This window comes from Taeniopygia guttata, chromosome 2, assembly GCF_048771995.1.
Source record: "Taeniopygia guttata chromosome 2, bTaeGut7.mat, whole genome shotgun sequence".
NCBI classification, from domain to species: domain Eukaryota; kingdom Metazoa; phylum Chordata; class Aves; order Passeriformes; family Estrildidae; genus Taeniopygia; species Taeniopygia guttata.
The window spans coordinates 54,243,218-54,265,113 of record NC_133026.1 but is presented as its reverse complement, the minus strand read 5'-3'; the positions used below and the strand labels follow the sequence as shown (position 1 = coordinate 54,265,113).

The following is a 21,896-nucleotide window of genomic DNA, read 5'->3' as shown; positions in this document are numbered from 1 at the left end:
ACACGCCTCTGTGAATACACATGTTAAAGACGAAAAAACGAGAAGTTCTCTTTCGCTTCTGGCCCTGAGCAGGTAACAAGGCCGGCCCGGCCCCCATATCTCAGCACATGACCCTCTGCAGGCCCCAGGCAAGATACCAGCTCTTTCCGTGCACAAGTAAGTCTTGCAGACCTTCAGTCCTCCCTCAAGTGAGAAAAAAGGACAGGGTGAGAGTACATAGAAGAACAATATGAAACACCAAGGTCAGTGAAGAAAGAGTCGAATACCAGATGGGAGGGATGAAAAAATTACTTGATTTTGAGGCTGAAATACTCTTGTAAAGCTACAGAGAAGAGTGTAATTGATACATCAGACTCTTTCCCTGTGACTTCTTGAAAGTATGGGGAGATTAAGTGCTCAAGTTGTAGATATGAGCAAAGGCCTCTATGCTAAAGTAAGCAAATGCTGAAGTAGCTGTGATCCCATGAGAAGTTTGAACAGAGAGAGAGAAAAAAGTGATGAATACTCTCTGCTCCATGGAAAGAAGAAGACCTCTGTTCTCAGAGATGAAGATGATCTCAAAGATAGATAAAGAGAACCTTTGCTCTTGAACAGCTCACCCTTAAAACAGTACCTCGTAACTTGACGTGGCCCACAAACACAGCTGTGGGGAAAGCTGTGAAATATGGGAGGGACTTCACAACTGCAGATTTCCAGGTGGCTACTATTTGTGGAAGTTAAAAGCCAGGAGAGAACAGTTTTCTTGTATAAAAGTCTCTATAAATTAACAAGAGGGACTTTTCTCCCTAAGTGAATTGAAGAAAGACTATTCTAGAAGTGATAAACTGACTAAATTGTTTCTGTACGTTGTTAGTGAGAAAGAAAACGTTGTAGGGGGGAGGAAAAGTGTTCTAAAAGTTTTATTCTGATTCTTATTATTCTTTATTTTCACTACTGTTAATCAAGTTTTCTTTATACCCTTTTCAATTTTTGAGCTTATTTTGCCTTCCTCGTAATCCTGTCTCAGAACAAGAAATAAATAAGTATATTCTAGTGAGTGCACTGGTATTTAACCACTACTAAAACCAACCACACCCACAAACGCTAATTCTCTCCCGAGTCAGAGAAAAGGAAAAAGTGAAGACACATGAGTGTATGTAAGTATGACAATGTATGACAATGCTAAGGTAGGTGAAAAAGAGGGAGGGAGAGGAGGAGGTGCTCCAAGCCTTGGAGCTAAGATTCTTCTGCAAGCTATAGTGAGGACTAGAAAACAACAGTTTCCCCGTAATTAATGAAATGCACAGGGGGAAAGGTGTTCTAAAAGTTTATTTTAGTTCTCATTATCCTCTTTTAATTCTGTTAATGAATTTTTTTCTCTTATGCCTTTTGGAGTTTCGAGCCTGTTTTGCCCTTAAAGTGTTTTCACCTAATCCTTCCCTCACCACATGAGTTTTCTTTTTCCCTCCTCTGCTTAACTATAGCTGAAGAAAATTAATAAATTATTTTTATAGGTGCACTGGGTGTTTGGCCAGCATCAACCCATCACACACCTCAAACTCATTACTAAAGCTCCTCAAGTAGATGTCCCCATATTTGTTTTCTAAAAAGAAAAAATAAATGTTCTGTGTTCTAAAGTGCTGCAAACACAGCTTCCCTGATTGGCCACTTATAGATCTTACCTGGCCTTCTTTCAGTAGAAAAAAAATCCAGAACCAAGCAGAAGAAAGCACTCCATCCCCCATTATTTTGGATGATAGATCCACTTCTGCTAAAGAATCAAGTGCCACAGAGCAAACAAGGACAATTATCGTAATAGGCTGTGTAACTATTATGAAGTGCAGCTTCATAATTACTGTTTCTCCATCCCTAGGATATGGTTTCCAGACTTCTGCTCCTACATCAATGATAAAGCGACTACCTATGCTATTTTCAGAATTAGGACTCTACCTCAATTTCTCTCAAAGCAGTGAAATCTCTAACATTAACAGAATGCCAAGAAAAACTTAGACTAAGGCCTATAACCAGGCTGCTTGATAGTACCAAAACTGGAATACAGTTGTTTTATTTACTGTGCTGAATTTAAATCCTGAGCACTTTACCAGACCCTCTGGAAACTCACTGAGAGAACATAAACCTCTTTTCCTCCATTACTTTCATATAAAAAAGTTGTTCGCACCAGAAAATTTTAACGAAGAAGAAAAAAAAAAAACTGGTTCAAGAATGAGACTAGCAAAGAGAATTTCATCTTGAAGTCACTTGGTTCAAAAGCAGGTAGAGCAATAGTGAATAAAAGCTAGAAACCTATTAAAGTTTTCAACTTGTACAAGAATTAATTGCAGTTCTGCAACTACTGGTACACAAAAAACAAAAGGCACAAAGACTGAAATTTTTAAACTATGACAGCATGTTTGTGACTTATGCTGCTAAAAATATTTTCCCCTAATTCTATGGTGAAAATACAGTAATGTTAGTTCTGTGAAAAACATGAATAATCTCTGATCTCATTCCTTTACAACTGTTCATAAGGCACATCACCAACACTTTCCCAATACCTAGCTGTAAAATTGGTAAATATGGATTAGGATGGTAAAATTTCACACAGCAGCTTTCTGTTCTCCCCATGCATTTTCCACAGGGATTTATTTAATACCCTGGGAAATGCAGATATACACCAGGAGCATGGAATTAAGATGATATGGCTGCCTGTGAATATGTCTCAAAATAGGCTGCATTTACAGTATGAAATTACACAGATGAAAGACAAAACAGAGAGCATTTTATTTCTTCGCAAAACTGTTGTGACATACAGAATATTGGACTATATTTGCACAACACCAATTGAAGATTTACTCCTACAGGTTTGAAGGAGCTCAGCACCAGCCAAGTTTCGAAGCATAAGTAACACAGAGATGACATACTTGCACATCCTCATAAATGGCATGTTAAAAAAAAAAAAGTAGTAGAAAGTCCACATGATACAATTTGGTTTCATTTCAACTACCTCTATTTATTTTGCTGATAGTTTTGTGCATGACAAAGAACACCTGAAACTTCCAAATCCACTTCAGTGTTCAAAAACATAGGATAAGTCCTTCCGCACCAAGTGCACTATACAGAGGCAGCACAGGATAGGCTGTTTTATCTTCCATGTCCAAATCCAATTCCAGCACAGAAAAATCCAAACTCAGTTCAAATATCAATGAAGCTACGCATTTCAACTTTTATTGTCCTTTTGCTGAGCAAGGAACTTGGGCAAACATTTGTTTCCCCTGTGAACACTACTCAAGCAACCCGGTTGCCACCTTGTGATCTACTGCGTATGAAAAGCTTACAGCGCAGTTTTGGGAATAGCAGTTTTTGAAGCTCATCTACCTACCACTGAGGAAGAGCTGAATTTCACCATTACTTTCTTTTTGCAGCCAGGAGTGTTATTCCATACAAAGAAATACATTTAATGTTTTGGGAAAGCCACATCTGCATACTCTGCTAACACAGTAGCTTTGTAATTGCATTTAATTTATGTAGGAAGCACAGCAGTATTTTTACTTTTTATGTATTCCACACAGATAGAACAGGCACTTCTGGTTAATATTAATAGCTCATTAAACGAAGTATTTAATTTTCACTCAAAACCAGAACATCTTAAAAGAATATTGCAATAATCCATTTTTTTCCTGCATGTCAATCTTCTAATAATGTTTATTATAATATTAGTTACTAGTCACTTCAAACTTGTTTTTCAAATTAATGTAGGAAAATATTCCATTTAAACTTCAATAAATAATTTACTATGCTCATCCTACTTACTCAAATTGATAAATTACTTGCATTATACATTTCCTCATCAATAAGAACTTTGTACTTGGAATTTATCTAACTTCTCCTTCCATGCTCCCCAAAAGGCCAATTTAATTTAAAGCCATACAGAGGGAAGCAATCTCTCTTCCGACATCCCAGATATGTGAAACAGAATATATTTTTTGTGCATTTTTCTCCCATTTTATATTTTAAAAAATAATCTAGGGTACAATGTTCAGTAATAAGGAAAAGTGGTGTGATTAAAATAATTACTTTGGAAAATGTCAAACAGTAGAAAAAAAAAAGGCAACTCAGACTAAGGTACAGTAGCTACATCTACTTTTCAACCATCCATTTTTCTTGCAATGATGATGCCCCTTCAAATGCTACTATCCACAGAACAGCTCACCTCTTCCAGCCCAGTGCTCCACACCCCATGTTAAGAGAACATTTTGATGGAAACACAATATGACAAGGAGCCTTTTTCACCAGATGCTTTATTTACTTGAAATGATTTAATTGCTTTGACTTAATCCAGACTCAACCTACAAGACTAAAACTTGGAGTGCACTGAAAAGAGAAAGAAAATATCAAGGCTTTTTAGCATCCTCTTTTCAAGGCTTACATTTTTTCCTAGCTGTGTTCCTGCTCCGATCAGTTTTCAAAACCCTAAAGAACAAAACTACCACTAGTTTCAGTGGTAAAAGTGTATCAGAGAGGGAAGGATATTTCTAAACCATCAGAAATAGTTTCAGCACTAGATTAACAAGGAATTTCTACAATACTTTTCTCCCTACAAACTCTCATAGAATTTATTAATATAGCGTTTAAATAAACTAATCAAGAAACTAAATGAACAAACATATCCCTTTCACAAGGTAACAGTGATCAAAACAGCAAAATATGTTAAGAAGGGGACATATAAAAATAGAAGTGCTAGAATGAAAATATATGCAATACTGATGACTAACACATTCATGTAGCTAACAAAAAAGCAATAATACAGATATCAATAGTGTACCTTTTTAAAAAATACTATTCTAATACCTCTTTGCAGAACATGAACATCTGCACCCATGTGGCTTTTTTTTTTTTTTTTGTAGTTTAACAAGCAAACAATTGCAAAATAAAAATTTTCTGCTGTAGTGCAGCATCAAGAAAAGAAACAAAACCACAGTGACACACCTTACATAATCAAGGATCTTTTCTTGGGACATAGCACTCATTTATAATTCCAGGGACATTTGTTCTTGAAAGGGTGCTTCCTGTAAAAAAGTCACATGCTGGATCAGCACAATCTGCTCATAACCTCTGTAGAAAATTAGAATTGAGGAAAAAATTTTAAGCCTTTTATTCTTTGCTAATTAGCTGGCAAAACATAACTATCTGTCTGACAGAAAACAGTTCAACTGAGAAAAGTAAGATTTTATAGCAAAAGATGCATTGCAAGGAAGAAAAATCATTTGAAAATAAATTCAGATTCAGGCTGTACATAATTTCTGGATTTTTTTTTCCTCCACAGTCTCCAAATAGCCAATAGTCTGATTACTTTGCTATCTACTTTTTAGATCTCATCAAATGTGACAGTCCAAACATTTAGCTTCAAGTGCTATAAAATAAAAAAAAATAATCCAATGAAACCACATTGAAATTAGGACTTTTCAGCCAAACAAACCTGCTCAGATCCACCCTCAAATCTGGCTGCATATTTGATGATTAGACAAGCTTGGGATAAGTAATGCAAATATACTTCAGAAAAAAAAAAAATATTAAGACCCAAAAACCTATCAAAAAACACCAAAACCAAATTTTGTTTCAAGCCAAACATACAAAAATAAAATACTGAGTCCAAGACTGAGTAAAATTACTTTACAAAATAAGGAGTTTTTCCCCTAATAATTAAAGGACTATTAGATATACAGCTTCCTCATTGTAGCATGGCATAATATATTGCAGTCTGACTACAGGGAAAGAAAAAGCATATTATACCCCAAATCAGATATAAGAACATGATAGGAAAGTGCCAACTGTACTGTAGTTACCAGGAAAGAAATGTAATAACATTTCTACAAGTGCCACAAGTTCTACAAATTTTACTAGTAACTACAGCTATCTTTATATTGAAAGAAAGGTCTACTTAACATCTGAACAAATGCACCATCTCTGTTAATTGATACCTTTGCATTTTACACATTCTGACTTAAATAGCTGAGAAGCATTTTACACCAGGGCAGCCTTAGGAACTCAATTTCCTGTGGAACCATTGCTGGAACCAAACTTATATTGATGAGCTTTCAGAAGACATACATTCAAGACAGTCAATTTTTGCAGACTCCCACATTTGAGGCCTGCTATTAAGCTCTACCACCAAGTCTGTGCAAATAAACTTCCTGGCAATTGTTAAAGAACCTGTCCTTCAAAACAAACCAAGCTGGTAGCAAAACAGCACTAGAATCTTATGCTACAAAATGCTAAAGAATGATAGTAAGGGAGATGCTGCATGAAACTGAATTAATATATATTTGATTCTTTGCTAAAATAATGGCACAGAAGGGTAAAAACATCAGAAAAAATTCCATACTTTTTTTACATATCCAATTCAGACAGCAGCATAATTTACCCAAAATCAGAAATTTTAATATTGCATTCATGTCGTGTACCCTCTGGAATAATTAGTAACAATATTCAATTTTATACAAAGAATTTAAATTAAATTAATTGCAAGAATAATTGTATATGTAAAAATTTTTAGGACTATGGTAAGATGTCTATGAAGTCCATGCTATAAATACATTTTTAATGGCTAAAACTAAACACAGACTGCAAGAATCAGAATCTCTGATTCTAGAACCACCACCACCATAAAATACATCCCTGATTATTCAAACTCTAGACGATTCAAAAGAAATAATGACAATTTTATGATCACAAGAGCTAGGAGTGAAGCCATCAGCTTGATTTTGTAGCTCTGACCATACTTCAAATAATATAAGCAAGCAATAAGAACATTTACACTTTGTGCTTTTAATTTTGGCTTTACCTGAACAATCTTTAGAAATAGTCTAGTCAGTTTCATTCCATTAACTATTTTCTGATTATTATAGCTGGGTAATGTGATAGCTGGCTCTCACAATTAAGGGATGACTATTATGTGCATGTTAAGAGAAGTTTTATTGATGTATAGTTATGTTATTGTGATCTGTTGTTTAGACATCTATTCTCCCCATATTCCCCTTTTTCTCCCGGTACTGTTGCCTAGGAATGGCCTTGCTAGCTGGGACAAGTGGAAGGAGGGCGTGTACCTGTGCCCCCTGCAAGGGGCATTTGGGAGGAGGGAAAGCTTATTACCAGGAGGTGTGGCATGACAACACCTGACCTCCAATCAAGTGCAAGAAAGTGATCTCTACCAATAAATGGCAAAGAAGAGCTAACTGACAGACTTTAAGAGGGGACAGGGTTGCCTAACGCAACCCTAGGGGTGTAAAACACGAAGCAGCCGTTTTGTAGACCAGCTTGTGGCTGCTGGGTCACCTGCTCCCAGTGCACTGCCCTTTCTCCTTATTCACTCATTAGTTATATTTTGTTAAGGCTTTACTAAACCTTTGAAATTTTTAGAAGTGAGGAGTCATTTCTCATACTGATGATCAAGATACTAAAGATATAGTATCTTGATCAGATATAGTATCTGGACTTGATACTCAAAGATGGCTAATGCAAAGCATTTTCACAGATATTAAAATGACAATTGTTCTTTAGATCCAATATCTATGTTCTCAATACATAAATTTCCTTTTCACTTCTCTCTGCATGTGAAATTAACATGAAGAACAGATGTCAGCTTTAACATAGGTCTCGTTGAAATTTTAGGACTTTAAATTTTGTGAAAGATGCATGATGTATATTTTTCTTAAAGGAAAAAATAGTAAATCCCCACCAACCTGGCAACCCAGCTAATGACGAAGTCTGCTGTAAATACTGATTTGCTAAAGCTGAAATCTTGAAAGGCCAGTAAAAGTGCCATTTTTTCATTGCAATAGGCTTTAAGAAAAAAAAAATCACCTCAGCAGGTAAGTATCTGTGTTCACTATCCTGTGAATGTCAAGCCTTGAGAAGATTACTATTCTATTAAGTACTGAGTCATTGCCCAGTGATTGTTTATCTCCACATCATGAAGCACTATTCAGAATGAAAGCATTTCACACTGGACTAAAAAGTCTGGCCCAGGCAGCTGTTCCACAGAGCAACATTAAAGGGCCAAAAACCCCTGCTTCTCACCAGTATTGCCACTGAGTGCCACTGAAGACAACCACTCAATGGCCGAAAGAAAAAATATATCTCACAAGAAACAAAGCCACCTTCCACTACCAAAAGATTTTTTCAAAACCCACCACTACAGTCTCTTCACTATCCACTGTCATTGAAATTAGGATTTATGTCTGCTTGGTGCTTAAACCCAGAAATCTCAAATCTTAAATCTCAAGCATGGAGATTTGTCCCTTCGTAAAAAAAAAAAATCTTCCTAAGAGCTTTATTTATAAAATTACTGTTCAGGGACAAACTCTTGAACTCTCTCTAGCTTCCTTCCTCTCTTCACCCCCAGCCCTCTTTTCACATCACCTATAGCAGTATCGGCAGACCACTCCAGAAAATGAGTGAATGAATGAAAAACATCATCTTAAGAACAGAGAGTCTACAGGACATGATTAAATTGAGACTGTGAAGCTATTAAAACAACAAAGTAATTACCTGGATGTAGTATTATTGCATATATAATTATACTTACAAATTACCATTTTATCAAAACAGAAGCAAATGCACTTCAATTTATCTCTTAACATAATTAATTTTACAATAAAGGGACAATTGGTTTGTTTTTTGGTTTTTTTTAATATAAAGAAGCTTCTAACAGCAGTTCACAGCTTCTTTTTAATAATTTAAGCCCAGATTAACAATCCTTGGTACATATTACTGACCAAATTTCTAAAAACAACCAGTGAAATAGTACTTTTCACTCCATATTGACAAAAATCTAGCACTGACCACACTGACACAAATTCGAGTGCGAAACATTTTAAGAAGGGTTACCTCAGATTCATCTGTTGATTCCTCATAAGACCTGGTTTCCTGAAAAGGACACAAAAAACAAAGGGGTAAATAGCTAAGTACACACATAACTGAGCAGTATTTCCCTTTAAGAAGTGCTTTTAAACCCTTACTAAGAAATGAAAGACAAAGAAGAAACAACTCAAAGTTCAGACTTTCCATCCTTATCCTGCATATTTGATTTGTGCTTGCACTTGCATTTGAGTGTCACAGTGACACTTGGGAGCAGCAGGGACTCTGTTGTCAGCTACCCTAAAAGGGAGAGTGACTGGGAGATCAGAGAATCTGTCCCTGTGATTATCTTCCCCTCTTCTGGAAGCAGTAGCAAATTTTGCAAAGAAACTGCCCATATCTTGACTTCCATGTGAGAACAGCATTCTCAAGTTATCCACAAGCCAGCTTTGCTATTCAACTATTCAGCTGTTTATAGGCTTATTTTAAACTTAAATAATTTCAAACCATTTTCCATAGAAATCTAGCATTCAATGACTTTCTCCTTCCCATCTGATGTTAATTCAAGATGTGGCTTTCTCCTGCCTTTGAAACAACTGTACCTTTAAAACATCTCTCTGGCAAGATGATTCTTTCTACCCTAGAAAAAAATTTTTAAAGTCAACTCCTGCTCATCTCTTGTCCGCCCACTGAGAAAATCTGCTGATGCAATGCTTCCTCAAAGAAGTCAGCAAAACTAAGATTTACTTAACGCATTTATCTTTATCAATAGCAATAAAGGATTACAACTAATACACCAGCAGTGAATGTAAGCATTTTAACAATAAAATATGATATAAACAAAGAACAAGCAAGAGAGAAAGCAGCATTTCAAATCTTATGAAGGGAGTCTTTGAAAAGTAAGATTAATAGGTACGCAATTCCACCCAACAAGACAAAAATAAATACACCCGTACCAACAGCTTAGAGAAAAATGGAAAAGGGAGAAAATTTAATGCACTGACAACCAGTGTAATTTTTTGTTTATCACATTTTTTTTCTTTGTTTATATAATGCACTGATTGTGACCTGTACACCAAAAGCAAAGGCTTCCTTTTCATTAGTGAAGACTTACATTGATGCCCATAATGACCATCACAGCAGATGGCAGAGAAGCAAAGCAGCACTTCTATCTGCTGCTGGAAGCTTCATGCAAGGTGTTACCACAATTACTTTCATATGTTTTCTCCATTTTACTCACTACAGATAAATACACATCCCATAGAAGGGTTATCAGTGTAGTCTATACTTGTGTCACAAATTGGGAAATTGCAAGTAAAAAGTATAAGGGAATTAAGGGAAGATGGAGTAAAATCCAGGCATCCTCTGAAGTTTAGATTCAACTTTGCAAGCCTAGGTGTTTGTCTGTCAGTCTTCCAATCTCTCTCTCACTATTATAATCTCTACCGTAACAGATCCAGTGTGACTTCTCAAACTATTCTTAAGTGGGCTTTCTAGTATGATGGGTATAGGGTTTTCTCTTCCCCTGGTTTTACAAACATCAAATGTAACCCACTAGGTTTTGAGGCCCATAACGTGAACCTGACAGAGGGTGAAAGACACAAAACTTGAGTTTTATAGAAACACATGAACAACACACACAGCCTTTCAGTAGAGGTGTGCATGCTACCCACAGGAAATAAACCGAAATGAGCAACTCCCCTATCATAGTCCAAAGAGTGCAAAACACAGGCTAGTTTAATCTATTGTATTGTTAGAGAAGACTTGTCTGAGTTTGTTTCATCCTTCCAAAGGCTGCCACAGTTAAAAACTCGCCAATTCTGGGACAAAGAAGTCTCCCACAATGAAGCCAAGCCCTCCCAACAAAACTCTGTCAGCAAGGAAGGTGGAAACCAGATGCCAGTCTCTAACTTTGGCCAGATACCTTGAGGTAATTCTAAGACTCTTTCACTTTTAGGCATCCATGACTGACAAATATTGCACAACTCAGCTCTCTGTTCAAATACTGGTTCAGTAAAGAAGCATTTAGAAAGTACCTAAAAGAGCCAGGAGCTGCACTTTTTCCTTTATTTTTTTTTCTCTTGGGAAAGAGCAACCTAGGGATGGGGAGCTTTAGGAGAACACCCAATTAAGGGTACAGCACCAAAATCCTCAAGTTTTGTCTCAGAAAAGAATTCCCTTGTTGAAATGAACTTGGTCATATCTCTCATGTCCCTCGGTAGAGAGACAGCTCTTGGCTCCACAGCGGCGTCAGGCGCACTTCTAAACCCACCCTCCCGGCCAGAGCCGGGTTCCGCTGCCTCCATCTTCCCTCCTCCGCCCCGATGCAGCCAGGCTGTGCCCGCCGGCCCCGCACCCCGCAGGGCTGGCTTGGCCTCTGCCCCGCGGCACGGGCACTGTCCCACTGTGCCACTGTCCCTGCCCTGTGCCCGGCCCCAGTCCCGCTCCTCGGCGCTGCGCCACAGCGCAGTGACAGTCTCTACCTTCTCCCCGGCTTCCGCCATGGCGCAGGCGGGCAGCTGTCACGTGAGGGGCAGGAAGCGGCGGGGCGGAGGCACGCTGGGAAATGTAGTTCGGCGGGAAGCGAGCGACTCCTTCTCCGCCCCGCTCTTTTCCCTCCTCAGCCCGGCTGAGGTGTGCTGGCGATGCCGTGCAAAGCGGAGGGCATACGCAAGGCTGGGCCCAGCGGCACAGCCCAGCCGAGCTTCCTCTCCACCCTCCGTAGCCGCGAGAGGCTTTTTTCAGCTGAAATCCATCGATTCTCTCAGGGAGACCAGCGTGACCTCCCAGCTCCATGTACACCCAGCTGTGATGAGACTGAAGGGAGCCACTGCAGTGCTTGATGAGCTGGCGGCTGATTAGCGAGGGCTCGGATGTAGCTGAAGCCAAGAGCCCCATATGGGTAGCCTGCCTGCTGCCACTGTTGTTACAGCAATGCCGGTGCTCCTAGACCAGACCCTTTTTTTGTCATCCATCAGAGTAGCACCTGCTCGAGCGCAGCTCCGGTTGCGATTGTATCCTTCGGTTTCCATTAGATCCTACATGTAGCAGCTTTGGTCCTCTTTGTACTTTTTACTTAATCATCAGTATTGAAATGGCTCACACTAGTGTCAGGAGAAGGATTTCAGAAAGCCTAAATGTATTCTACAATTCTAGAAGCCGCTGCATATTGATTTTTAAAAGCATAAAATTAGACTTGAATGTCTTGCTTGCACGCAAGTTGCTTTTTTTATGTGTTAAAAACATAATCAAAACTAAAAAGCAATAGGCAGAACTTTTTATAGTTTGCGTTTTGCCTTTGGAGCTATTTAATATCTAAGGTGGAGCTACAGTGTTATGTGTCCTTCAGTCCAAAAACATGAATTAAAAAATGTGCAGTTTACCTTTGGCAATGAAAGAGAAATCTTATAATACCACATTGCAAAACCTTAAGGCCATACAGTTAATTGCAAGAGAGCATCACCTTGGCTATGAAAATAATGTGTTATCATTGCTATACCTTTAGAAAGTAATTGCCAGAATTTTGACTGAGAAGAGCTAGAACTGTCCTTTAAAATCACACTGAAAGTGGTACACAGGGTTGAGAGAGAGCTATCAAAGTTACAGTTTCAGAGCAAGAACATATGAAAATAGCTAACCTGAATAAATTTAATTTGAAAATTATAAAAGAAAGTATATTTTTTATGTTTTGTTATGGACTGTCAAAGTGCCATGGCGAAGAAATGTGTACATATCATCCAGGCCATATAAGCCACAGGATATCTACAGAGAAATAGATGTTTGGTTGGCATTGGACAAAATATTGTCGAGACCACACCTCCTTGTAAATTTGGAGTCACCTTTGTTACAAAAAAATTTATTGAAACTGGAAAGCACCAAAGGACCACTTTTAGGGTCTGATCTGTTGGAGAGGAGTGATAAAAGCAAGGGCTTAGCAACTTCTGTCTAGCAATAAGAGAGATCTGAAGAAGAACTATTAAAGTAAGAGATCAAATCAGTATCAGCTATTTTCAGTGCATTTAGGCTGGAAATGAGAAATAGATTCCCATACATCAGACATGCATGGTCCTCAGAAGAATTTTGCTGGCAAGAAATTTAACTGATTTCAAGATGAAACTTAATAAGCTTAAATAAGAGACTGTAAGAGGTATTTGCTCACAGCAGTGTGGCTTACCCAGAATACTGCTCATTATAGGTCCATTCAGTCCTTCTTGAACCTTAGTTCTGTTCAGATCAAGTGAAAAAATATATTATTACTGTCAATGGAGCCAGGATTTGTCCTTTAATATGTAAAGCACAAGCTATATTTTCTGTTACTTGAAGCTCTGTATATCTTGTAAAAGAAAATTCTTCCACTGAAGTTTTTCCTCTACTTTTAGGGAAAAAAACCCAAATAGAGATTTTGGGCTGCAGGGTTTGTTTTCATCAGCAAGTATTTTGTGGCTCTTTTTTAACTGGAAAGAACATTAGTAACTGACTTTTTACTTGCCAAGAAAAACAGAATGTAAGGGAAAGGATGGCAGATCTTGTAAACATTGCTATTATAACAGCTAAAGGTGCACATTTGCTCATTTTTCACAAACTGAACCATCAAGGAAACAACTGTTCTTGTTTTCATTGCATACAGAGTAAGTAGTATAAACAATGCAGTTTACTTATAGCGTGTTGCTTATTTCAGGCAGAATGGTGCAAAACGAATTCTTTTGTTGATTTGACTTATGGTATGAATTCAATCTGCCATGATTATAGGTTTTTATTGTGTCAGGAAAATTTAACATATTTGCATCTGATTCTGCCACCCCTTCCACATCTGCCCTCCAGAAGAGCTGAAAGTTATGGAGAAGCAATGCCACCAATAGATTTTAAAATCTTTCAGCTCCTCCCACAAAGTACTCAGCATCCTTCAGATTTGGGCCTGAGAACAGTCAACCTTTGGAGATAAAAAGCTTAAGCATAGTTCAGCAAAAGTGGGAAATATAGCATTGCCTAAGAGAAGTAAACGTTCTGTCCTGATCTTCAAACCTACTCTCATTCTGTCTGCCAGTGCATAGAACTGAAGTCTGGGTTAAATTAGTTGTACTAAAGGTAGAGATTTGAGATGTCTGGTGAGATTATAGATGCTTTGAGGTAGAGCATTTTGGCTCAGATTCATCTCATGTGATAGGTGGCTGTACTTTATTGTTTAGTTTTAACTTGGTTTACCAAAAATAGCACCCTTCGTAAGTATTTAAAGAAATATTTTAGACATACCATAATGCCTTTAACGTTCTTAGTGCCTACTTTAATGCAGAGCTTCCAGTGGATGGGAATTCTGCAGGACATTTCTAACAGGATGCTGACATACCAGCTAGTTTGAATTTTAAAAAATTCAGTCTGTCAGGAAGTTCTGATTTATTTTTTTTGCCACAGAAATCAGAATTAGCATTGAAACTTGGACCTTGACCAAAATTCAGAGTTCAAATAGTGTTAAAATTTTTCTGTCTTGCTTTAACACACTTTTTCTCAATGAAAGTGAAACAGAGACTACTGTGAAACATAACAGTATCCTTTTGTATGTTACTGTGTTTCAGTCTCTAGGAGCTCTCAGTTGCTTTCAGGTAGGACTGATTCATCTAACAAAATGTTCAACTGGATTATCTCTTACAACTGTCATCCGCACTTATTCAGTTAAAAGAAAACAAAGGTGGTGTTGTCTGTAAGTTAATAGTGTTTAAAAACACTGTGCTGTATAAAACATAGATAATGTTGTCAGTACAATGGAGGTTCAAAGATTTTCCTTTTTCTGTTTGTTTGTTTGTAGAAATAATCTTGCAAGGACTTTTTTCTTATCCTTGCTATCAAATACTTATTTCTGTAATACACTTTCAATTTATACCATAGCTTACATAATTATAATCTTGAATATGTTTTTAATAAAAATCCTGTTTGACTTGCTAGCATTATGTTGTTTTGCAGTTGCTTACTTTTCTCTTCTTAATCCATATCTAAACTTTATTTACAACATTTCTTCCTGAAATAAGTATCAGAACAATGACTATTAAAAAAATTCAGTTCTAAATTTAAGACATAATCGTACCATATGGGCATCACAGTAACTGCCTTCTTCAGCTGGCACTAAAGATAACCCCTGTGTAATTTACGATATCATCAAGAAGGCAAGGTAAGAAATGGAAATATGCATTACCACTATGTTCCACGACTGCAGTGTATTTAAACTAAGTTTAAATGATCAGCCCTTTTTATAAAAATGAGAGTGGTAACAATATCAGAAAGATTATTACAAATTCTTTAAAATAGTTAATCTTTATTCCCTGACATTTAAGGACCTTTTTGAATTACAGTAAATTATTTTCAAATCCTTCAGGAATAACAGTCTCCTTTTCTTTCTTCCTCTGACCCTCCTTCTGCATCTATCTATCTTTTGCTCACTTTCCTTGTCTTTGCTCTCAGGCAGATTTTACTGAAAGATACCTACTTGTGCTGTGTAGAACACACAAAGAAGATGAAAAAATATGAAGCACAGTAAACAACATACAGCCATTTATTAAAGATAAACAAGAGCTATTATAAAGGGAGAGGAAGTAAGGGTTCCTACTAAAAAACATTTGGTTGAATATAAAAAGGATCTTGTAGAGAAGGATCAAGTCTGAAATTGAAAATTTATTATGCTATGAGAAAATGTCATAGATCTGTAGATTAGCAAGCTAGATGGGACTAGTGCTGTTATTTAATCTGAGCTCCTCCCTAACATGGGCCATGAGATTTACCTGAATTAATTCTTCTTTGTACCATTTTTTAAAAAAGAAAACATACTTTGACATAACATTTCCAGCTACATAAAACTCCCTGCATTTCCCTGGTAAATAATTTCAAGAACAGTTATGCTCACTGCTAGAAAATCAAGAATACAAAAGAAATAGAGCAGTGGTCCATCTATCTTGGTCTTCCACACTGGTGATAGGATACAGTCTGGGGAAAGCATATACCTCTGAGCTTCACTCCCTTGTCTTATCCTAGCATCCACTGGCATGGAATTAGGTATGTTAGAAGACACATCCCTGGCTGCTCCTTCTCATCTCTGTTAACAAACCTGCAGTTGATGATGCTCTTTTTGACTTGCTAACATTATGTACCTCCAAAATCTTTTGGACAATGAAACCCAAAAGCTGTCTGCCTTACGCTTAAACTTCTTTTTTTTTTTTTTTTCCCTGTTTTAAACTGTTCTGCTATGGTTCTCTACCAGTTTTGATAAGCACACTTTCAGTCTAATAATGCAGGACTTGGTGTGTACATATGGCAACTTAAAATTTTTCTTGCCTCAGCTTAGAACTCCTCCATTATATCCACCATGGCATCATCTGTCACCAAGTTCTGAAAGATCTGTATTCAATGATTTCTCAAAGATTTTTCAGAGTTCTCCATGTAATTACTTCTAGTCTAACATGAAATAGTTTCTTAGTTATTTGTTAAGTTAAATAGAAAGATGCATTGATTGTTTCACAAAAGATATTTTACATCCTACAAATAGTTTTTTGTGACTGTTGTTTGCTATACCACAAATTTGTCACCATCTCTGTTAACTTGTGCTTGGTGGGACATGGCTCTATTAGTTTAAACTAATGAAACATACTCACTCCTTTTATATTTATATTATTATTGTGAACAACTCTACATAACTCTGCATTACACTTAAAGGGTCCTTTCTCCTTCCTGATAATTAAAATACTCCTTGTTTTTAATTCTTCTAACCTTGACCTATTTTTTTTCCTTTTTTTTTTTCTTTTTTTTTTTTTGATGCTCCCTCTGTCTTTTTATTATGATTCATTTAAGTTACTGCCACTGATTTTTTCCTCTTTGAAATAAAATATAAAGATGAAAGTCTATAGGTATATATAAACCTAAAATGGATGGTTGCATGTTTTCTTCAAGGATATTTTAAGTTTTGTTGTCTTGTTGTAGAATCCTTATTATTCTTTTAAGAGTTCCCACTTCCCATTTATATGCTCCTCCCAGCTTGTATTCTTTAGTTTCATGCTTTTAAAACAGCATTAGCTTTTTTTTTTTTCAGTTACAGTCACATTTCATTGTCAAACATAAATGTAATTTGATAAATTAGCATTCTCATCAAAGAAGGCACTCAGATTTGATCTAATTTAAAACTGACACATAATGATTGGAGCAGTCTTAGGATATTGTTTGGTCAAGAGTTTCAAGAGCAATCTTAAATTTAATCTCCATGTTCGTATTAAGATTTGTTGGTTTTTAGCAATTTTATTTCCTTCCTTTGTATTGAAAATGCTGACTAAAAGTGAGACCAGTTCTTAAAAAAAAAGAGATATTAGGTAGGACCCCAAATCTTGACTCTAGGATTTTGGAAATCTAGTATCCTAACTTCTAGAACTTCAATCTAGGTTTAGGTAGTTCTTATACATTATCTGTCTTATGAGGGGACATTAATGAAACTGTTTTGCATGGTCATTAAGATCGACTGGTATAATGGAGTCCTTGTCATTACTGAATTATCAAAAAATTTCCATCAATATTCTTGTTAGAGGTTGCACCAGCAAGAGAATCTCAATTCCCAAGGTGATTGCTACAGACTATCTTGAGGCATTACCTCCTTCTGAATTTACAATTTTAAGTACCTGAAAGGATGTGAAGATAGTTGTTCTGTCTGTCAGGTGTGTGTTTTGCATTATGCAGAGATTTTTCATGTCCAGGGAGGAGACACAAAGAAGCATGCAAAGGCACAAAGCCTTCTGGGATAGCACCAGAGACCTCTGTCTGATAATGTATTAGCATATTTCAGCAAATTCAGATGTCAGACTATTGAATTATGTTATCCAAAGTCTGTGGATTTAAAAAATGCTCTACAATCCACCAATGTCTGACACGGAAACAAAACTAATGAATTTTAACAGTCTTGCTAAAGTCCCTAGTAAAGAAGTGATTCACCTCCAGATGTTTTAAAAGATTATTTCATAAAAAATAGGACACATAGCTTTTAATGGTGTTCCTACACAGCATTATTACACCGTGTGGTTATAGTATAAAAATGTTAATAAGATAATGACTCTCAACAATGGGTGTGGATAAGTACAGCTGCCACATGGCAATAATAGGATATCCTTCCAAAAAACCATTGGTTTTGAATTTGAAATAAGTTTTTTTTCTATTCTTCTCATACTTAGCTCCCAAGGAGGCATTTTGTGGGTAATAACACTTTTATGTGGTGTTTGGTTGGATATCAAAGGGCTCTCTACCCATCATACACTAAGTGTGCTTTGCAGCAGCAGAATGCCATTCCTCACCTTTCCACTCTATTTAAGTAGATTTTTACAGTATATTGATAAGAAGTAGCCTCAGTTTCATCTTTGTCTGGATTGCTGTCAGTAGTCATAGCGACAGGTCACCAGCAACAGTGTTCTCCACAGTGTTCACTGACAAGCTAGGAAATGCCCTTAGTGCTTTTTAAGCAATTTAAAAAGAAAATACCTTTTGTGGGAGTTAGCTAACCTGAGACAACCATTGACTTAAAGCTGTGGGTGAAATCTTTTTAGTTCGGGTGAGAAGAATGGGATTATAGGAATTGTTATGTTAATAAGGTTACTCCATATATAGTTGTGTTTCTAGTTCCTGTTCTTCGTTGGTCGTTAGTATGTTGCATATAAGGTAGTGTTGTCGGCTCTTGTTCATGATTGGTCTCCTGCCCTCAAATCATTCCTTATGTATTGTATATACATTTTCGAATCCTTTAGAGCTGTTGATTATTATTTAATCCATTAAAGTTCTTTTTGTTTTCAGGCAACCCAATTGACCCATCCCTATTTCTTTTGCCACACTACTCCTGGCTAGTCCAGTTCCAAGGCCACAGCTGCCAGAGCACAACAAGTGGCACCCAGGGACTCTTATACTGAGGGGCCTGTCGGGATCAGATTGTCAAGGAAGCCGAGTGGTAGGCCATCCCTTTCCGCTGGTGGAGCTTTGGAAGCAAAGTCAGGCCTGACAATTTTCAGTGAGTTTCAGTGACTGGCAAGAGTCAAATTGTGGACACCTGCAACGGAGAGCAGATGAGCGGAAAGGGGGGACATTTACCCATCATCTTATTTTAACTGGGAGAGCATATCCCATCCCAAACCAAACTCCCTAAGATAGGTTGAGGAATGTCCACTGTAGAGAGGGACATATATGGACGTTTTAAGTTCATGTTAACAGCTCACGGGAAGAAGATTGGAAAACAAGAGTTAAAGGCCATTGTGAAGTGGGGCTTCCATAATATCTCCTACACTGCAGACACCAATATCTATTCTGCGGACTTCTGAAACTCGATGGGAATAAAGTTTTATGACCTAGCAACCAAAAGAGATTCCATGGCACCATGCATGCTCCCTACCTTCTGCACCATTTTAAAAACATTGAAAACAGAAAAAAAGCACCATGACCCTAGCTCTAACACCACCTCCCAACCTGAGGCTGTTTCCAAACCCTCTAACCCTGAGAGTGGGACACAAAATCAGAACCTGTCACAGATGCAGGAGCCTGTGCAGACTGCAACTCCTGCCATTTTGTGTCCTCCTCCTTCTTACCCCTCAGACTGCCCTGGAGTGGGATACAGAGTAGAAAATGCCACCATGCATGGATGAAGCTTTAGTAATTCCAGTTACTCTGATACCCTCTGTCCCCCTCACTCTCCTCCACTCAGGGCTCAAGATAGAGACAGTCATGCCATCTTGGACCCCTCCTGCTCTGTCCTACCCATTCCTACACTTTTTCCTTGTCCCCCCTTCTCTACTGTACCAACTAACTGCCATTTTAACATCGACCACCCTTGAGTTAACACTGTCCACTAACTACCATCTTGCCACGCCACCTATCAAGCTGTCAGTCCTCCCCTCGACTCCAGACCACACCCCTTCTGCCTCGGGCCACATCCCTTCTGAGGGAACTGGAACCATGTCCATCATGGTTCCAGAAGTACCACCTACCAACATGGTGGTGCCCATGTAGTCCATGCTGAGGCCCATACCAGAGACTAAGCACCACTACCACTGATTCATCAATAATAAAAAAGTTGTGCTCGTATCTGGTTATTCTTCCTCCTCCTCCTCCTTGGAAAATCACAGGTCTTCCGTATCTGGTGACACCGAAGATCCATGGGAAAGGATCCAGAAGACTGCGTTAAAGGAGGGGGATTAGGAGACAATTTCCAAATTTATTATTGCTCCAGTGCACTATTGAAGGAGGGCAAACACTAAACCAATATAGGAGCCATTGGCCTATGATGAGGTAAAAGAACTGTGTAAGGCTGCTAGAGAGCATGGGAAGGGATCACCTTACTTCAACACCACAATTTGGGCTACTTTCACCACACATGTCCTAATGCCCCATGATATGTGGTACATAATGACCATGCTGTTATTCCCTACAGAATACACCCTTTGGGAAGGAGAGCGGACTATGCTAGGGACAAGCATGGGCAAATTTTACTTTAGACCACCTCACAGGAAAAGGGGTACACACCCAACCCAATGACCAAGCCATGTGCCTCCCTAGATCTGTCCTAAATGATATCAAGGCTGTGGCTAGAAAGGCCTTTATGCAGATGCTCAATAGCAGCACCCCTAACCTGGACCTTGTTGCCATCAGACAAAGGCCTAATGAGCCCTACATGAAATTTATTAATAGAGTAGCACTCGAAAGACGAATTTTGCTAGAAAGGGCCAAAGAAGAGCTTCTCAGAAATCTAGCTGTCTTCAATGCCAACCCAGAGTAAAAAAAGGTTCTATGTTCTTTACCGTCTGAGCCAGAACCTACTTTGACACAAATGATAGAGGCTTGCAATTGCCTCGGAACACCAAAACACTCAGCCACTTTACAGGCACAAGTGATAGGACAAGATATTGCAGAAGCTCTAGCCACAATGTAAGTCATCCCTCAAAGGCAACAGCAACAGAACCCAAAGCCTTGTTTTGGATGCGGCAAAAAGTGATCTTTCATAAAGGACTACCCCTAGCAAGGAGCAAAACTCAGTCCTAGGACCTGTAGATGCAAAAGAGATTATCAAAGCATTAACCAATTCCACACAAAACAGGGAAGTTGTAGCAGGCCACCTCCAGGAAACTTCCAGCAGAGTGCAGGATGGCCCCGCGCAAGGACATAAACAACCCAGCCATCAATGCCCACCATTATAGAAGGGCAAGTAGCCCAAAGCTTCAGTGCACCATTTTAGGACTTACAACAGCCTTGCCCACAGGTGCTAGACCAGGTTTGGCAAGTGCCAAGCCAGTAATGTTGACAGATAACTCAGCGCACTCCATCTTCACTAGACAGCTTGAGCCTAAGGATCAACCATGGGAACTGTTAATATTGGGGAACTACAGGTCCAAGACTGAGAGATTTTTTTTTTGTTTTACCATCAGTACTATCGGTGATATTGCAACAGGAGATTACAGTATAGCTATGTATCCTAATCTATACATACTTGTTTTATTCCCTAAGGACTACTAATCACACAAGCAATCTTACTCCCTAAACAAAACATTGACAGCCTGCCAAAATCCCTAGTAAGGTGGACTCAAGTAATAGGCCAAGGCAGACCTCAATTAACTTGCACTTTAGAATCTGACAACAAGAAAATTATATTAACAAGACTAGTAAACACTGGTGCAGACATGACAGTCATCTCAAGATCCAAGTGATCCCTGGAGTAGACTGTCACGAAAACCCCACTCCAGCAATACCACTAGACCGTGTTACCACAAAGTATGAAAAATTCTCCAACCATCTGCCAGTGGTTTGTGGCCGAAGTGTTAGATCCATTCTGCAAGAAACACCCACAGACCACCATGTACCATTATATACATGACATCCTTATTGCTACAAAAACCAGTTCAGCCCTAGACATCGCACCAAGAGCTACCACCACAGCTGTCCAATGGGCAGGGCTCACCATTGCTGAGGAAAAAATACAGCAAATGCCCTCTTAGCAGTACTTAAGGTTTCAAATTCTTTCCCAGACTATGCAATCACAACCGCTACAACTGAATGAAAATCCACAGACA

General features: G+C 38.2%; 1 protein-coding gene across 2 annotated transcripts in view; it reads right to left on the bottom strand.

Annotated features, from left to right (window-relative positions):
* VPS41 (VPS41 subunit of HOPS complex) overlaps nucleotides 1-11,433 on the bottom strand; it is a 110,603-nt gene extending 99,170 nt beyond the window's left edge. Inside the window, exons 1-3 of one of the 2 annotated variants that reach the window (XM_072924040.1) lie at nucleotides 11,319-11,366; nucleotides 8,866-8,904; nucleotides 4,966-5,045 (exon numbers count right to left, since the gene is read on the bottom strand). Coding sequence is in view for 1 of the 2 variants with exons in the window: in XM_002198900.7 (XP_002198936.3) it covers nucleotides 8,866-8,904; nucleotides 11,319-11,339 (60 nt within the window). In the remaining variant the exon portion in view is untranslated. Of the gene's footprint in view, nucleotides 1-4,965; nucleotides 5,046-8,865; nucleotides 8,905-11,318 lie in introns of both variants that reach the window. The other variant, XM_002198900.7, reaches the window with a different exon arrangement.
* Between the last annotated feature and the right edge of the window lie 10,463 nt (nucleotides 11,434-21,896).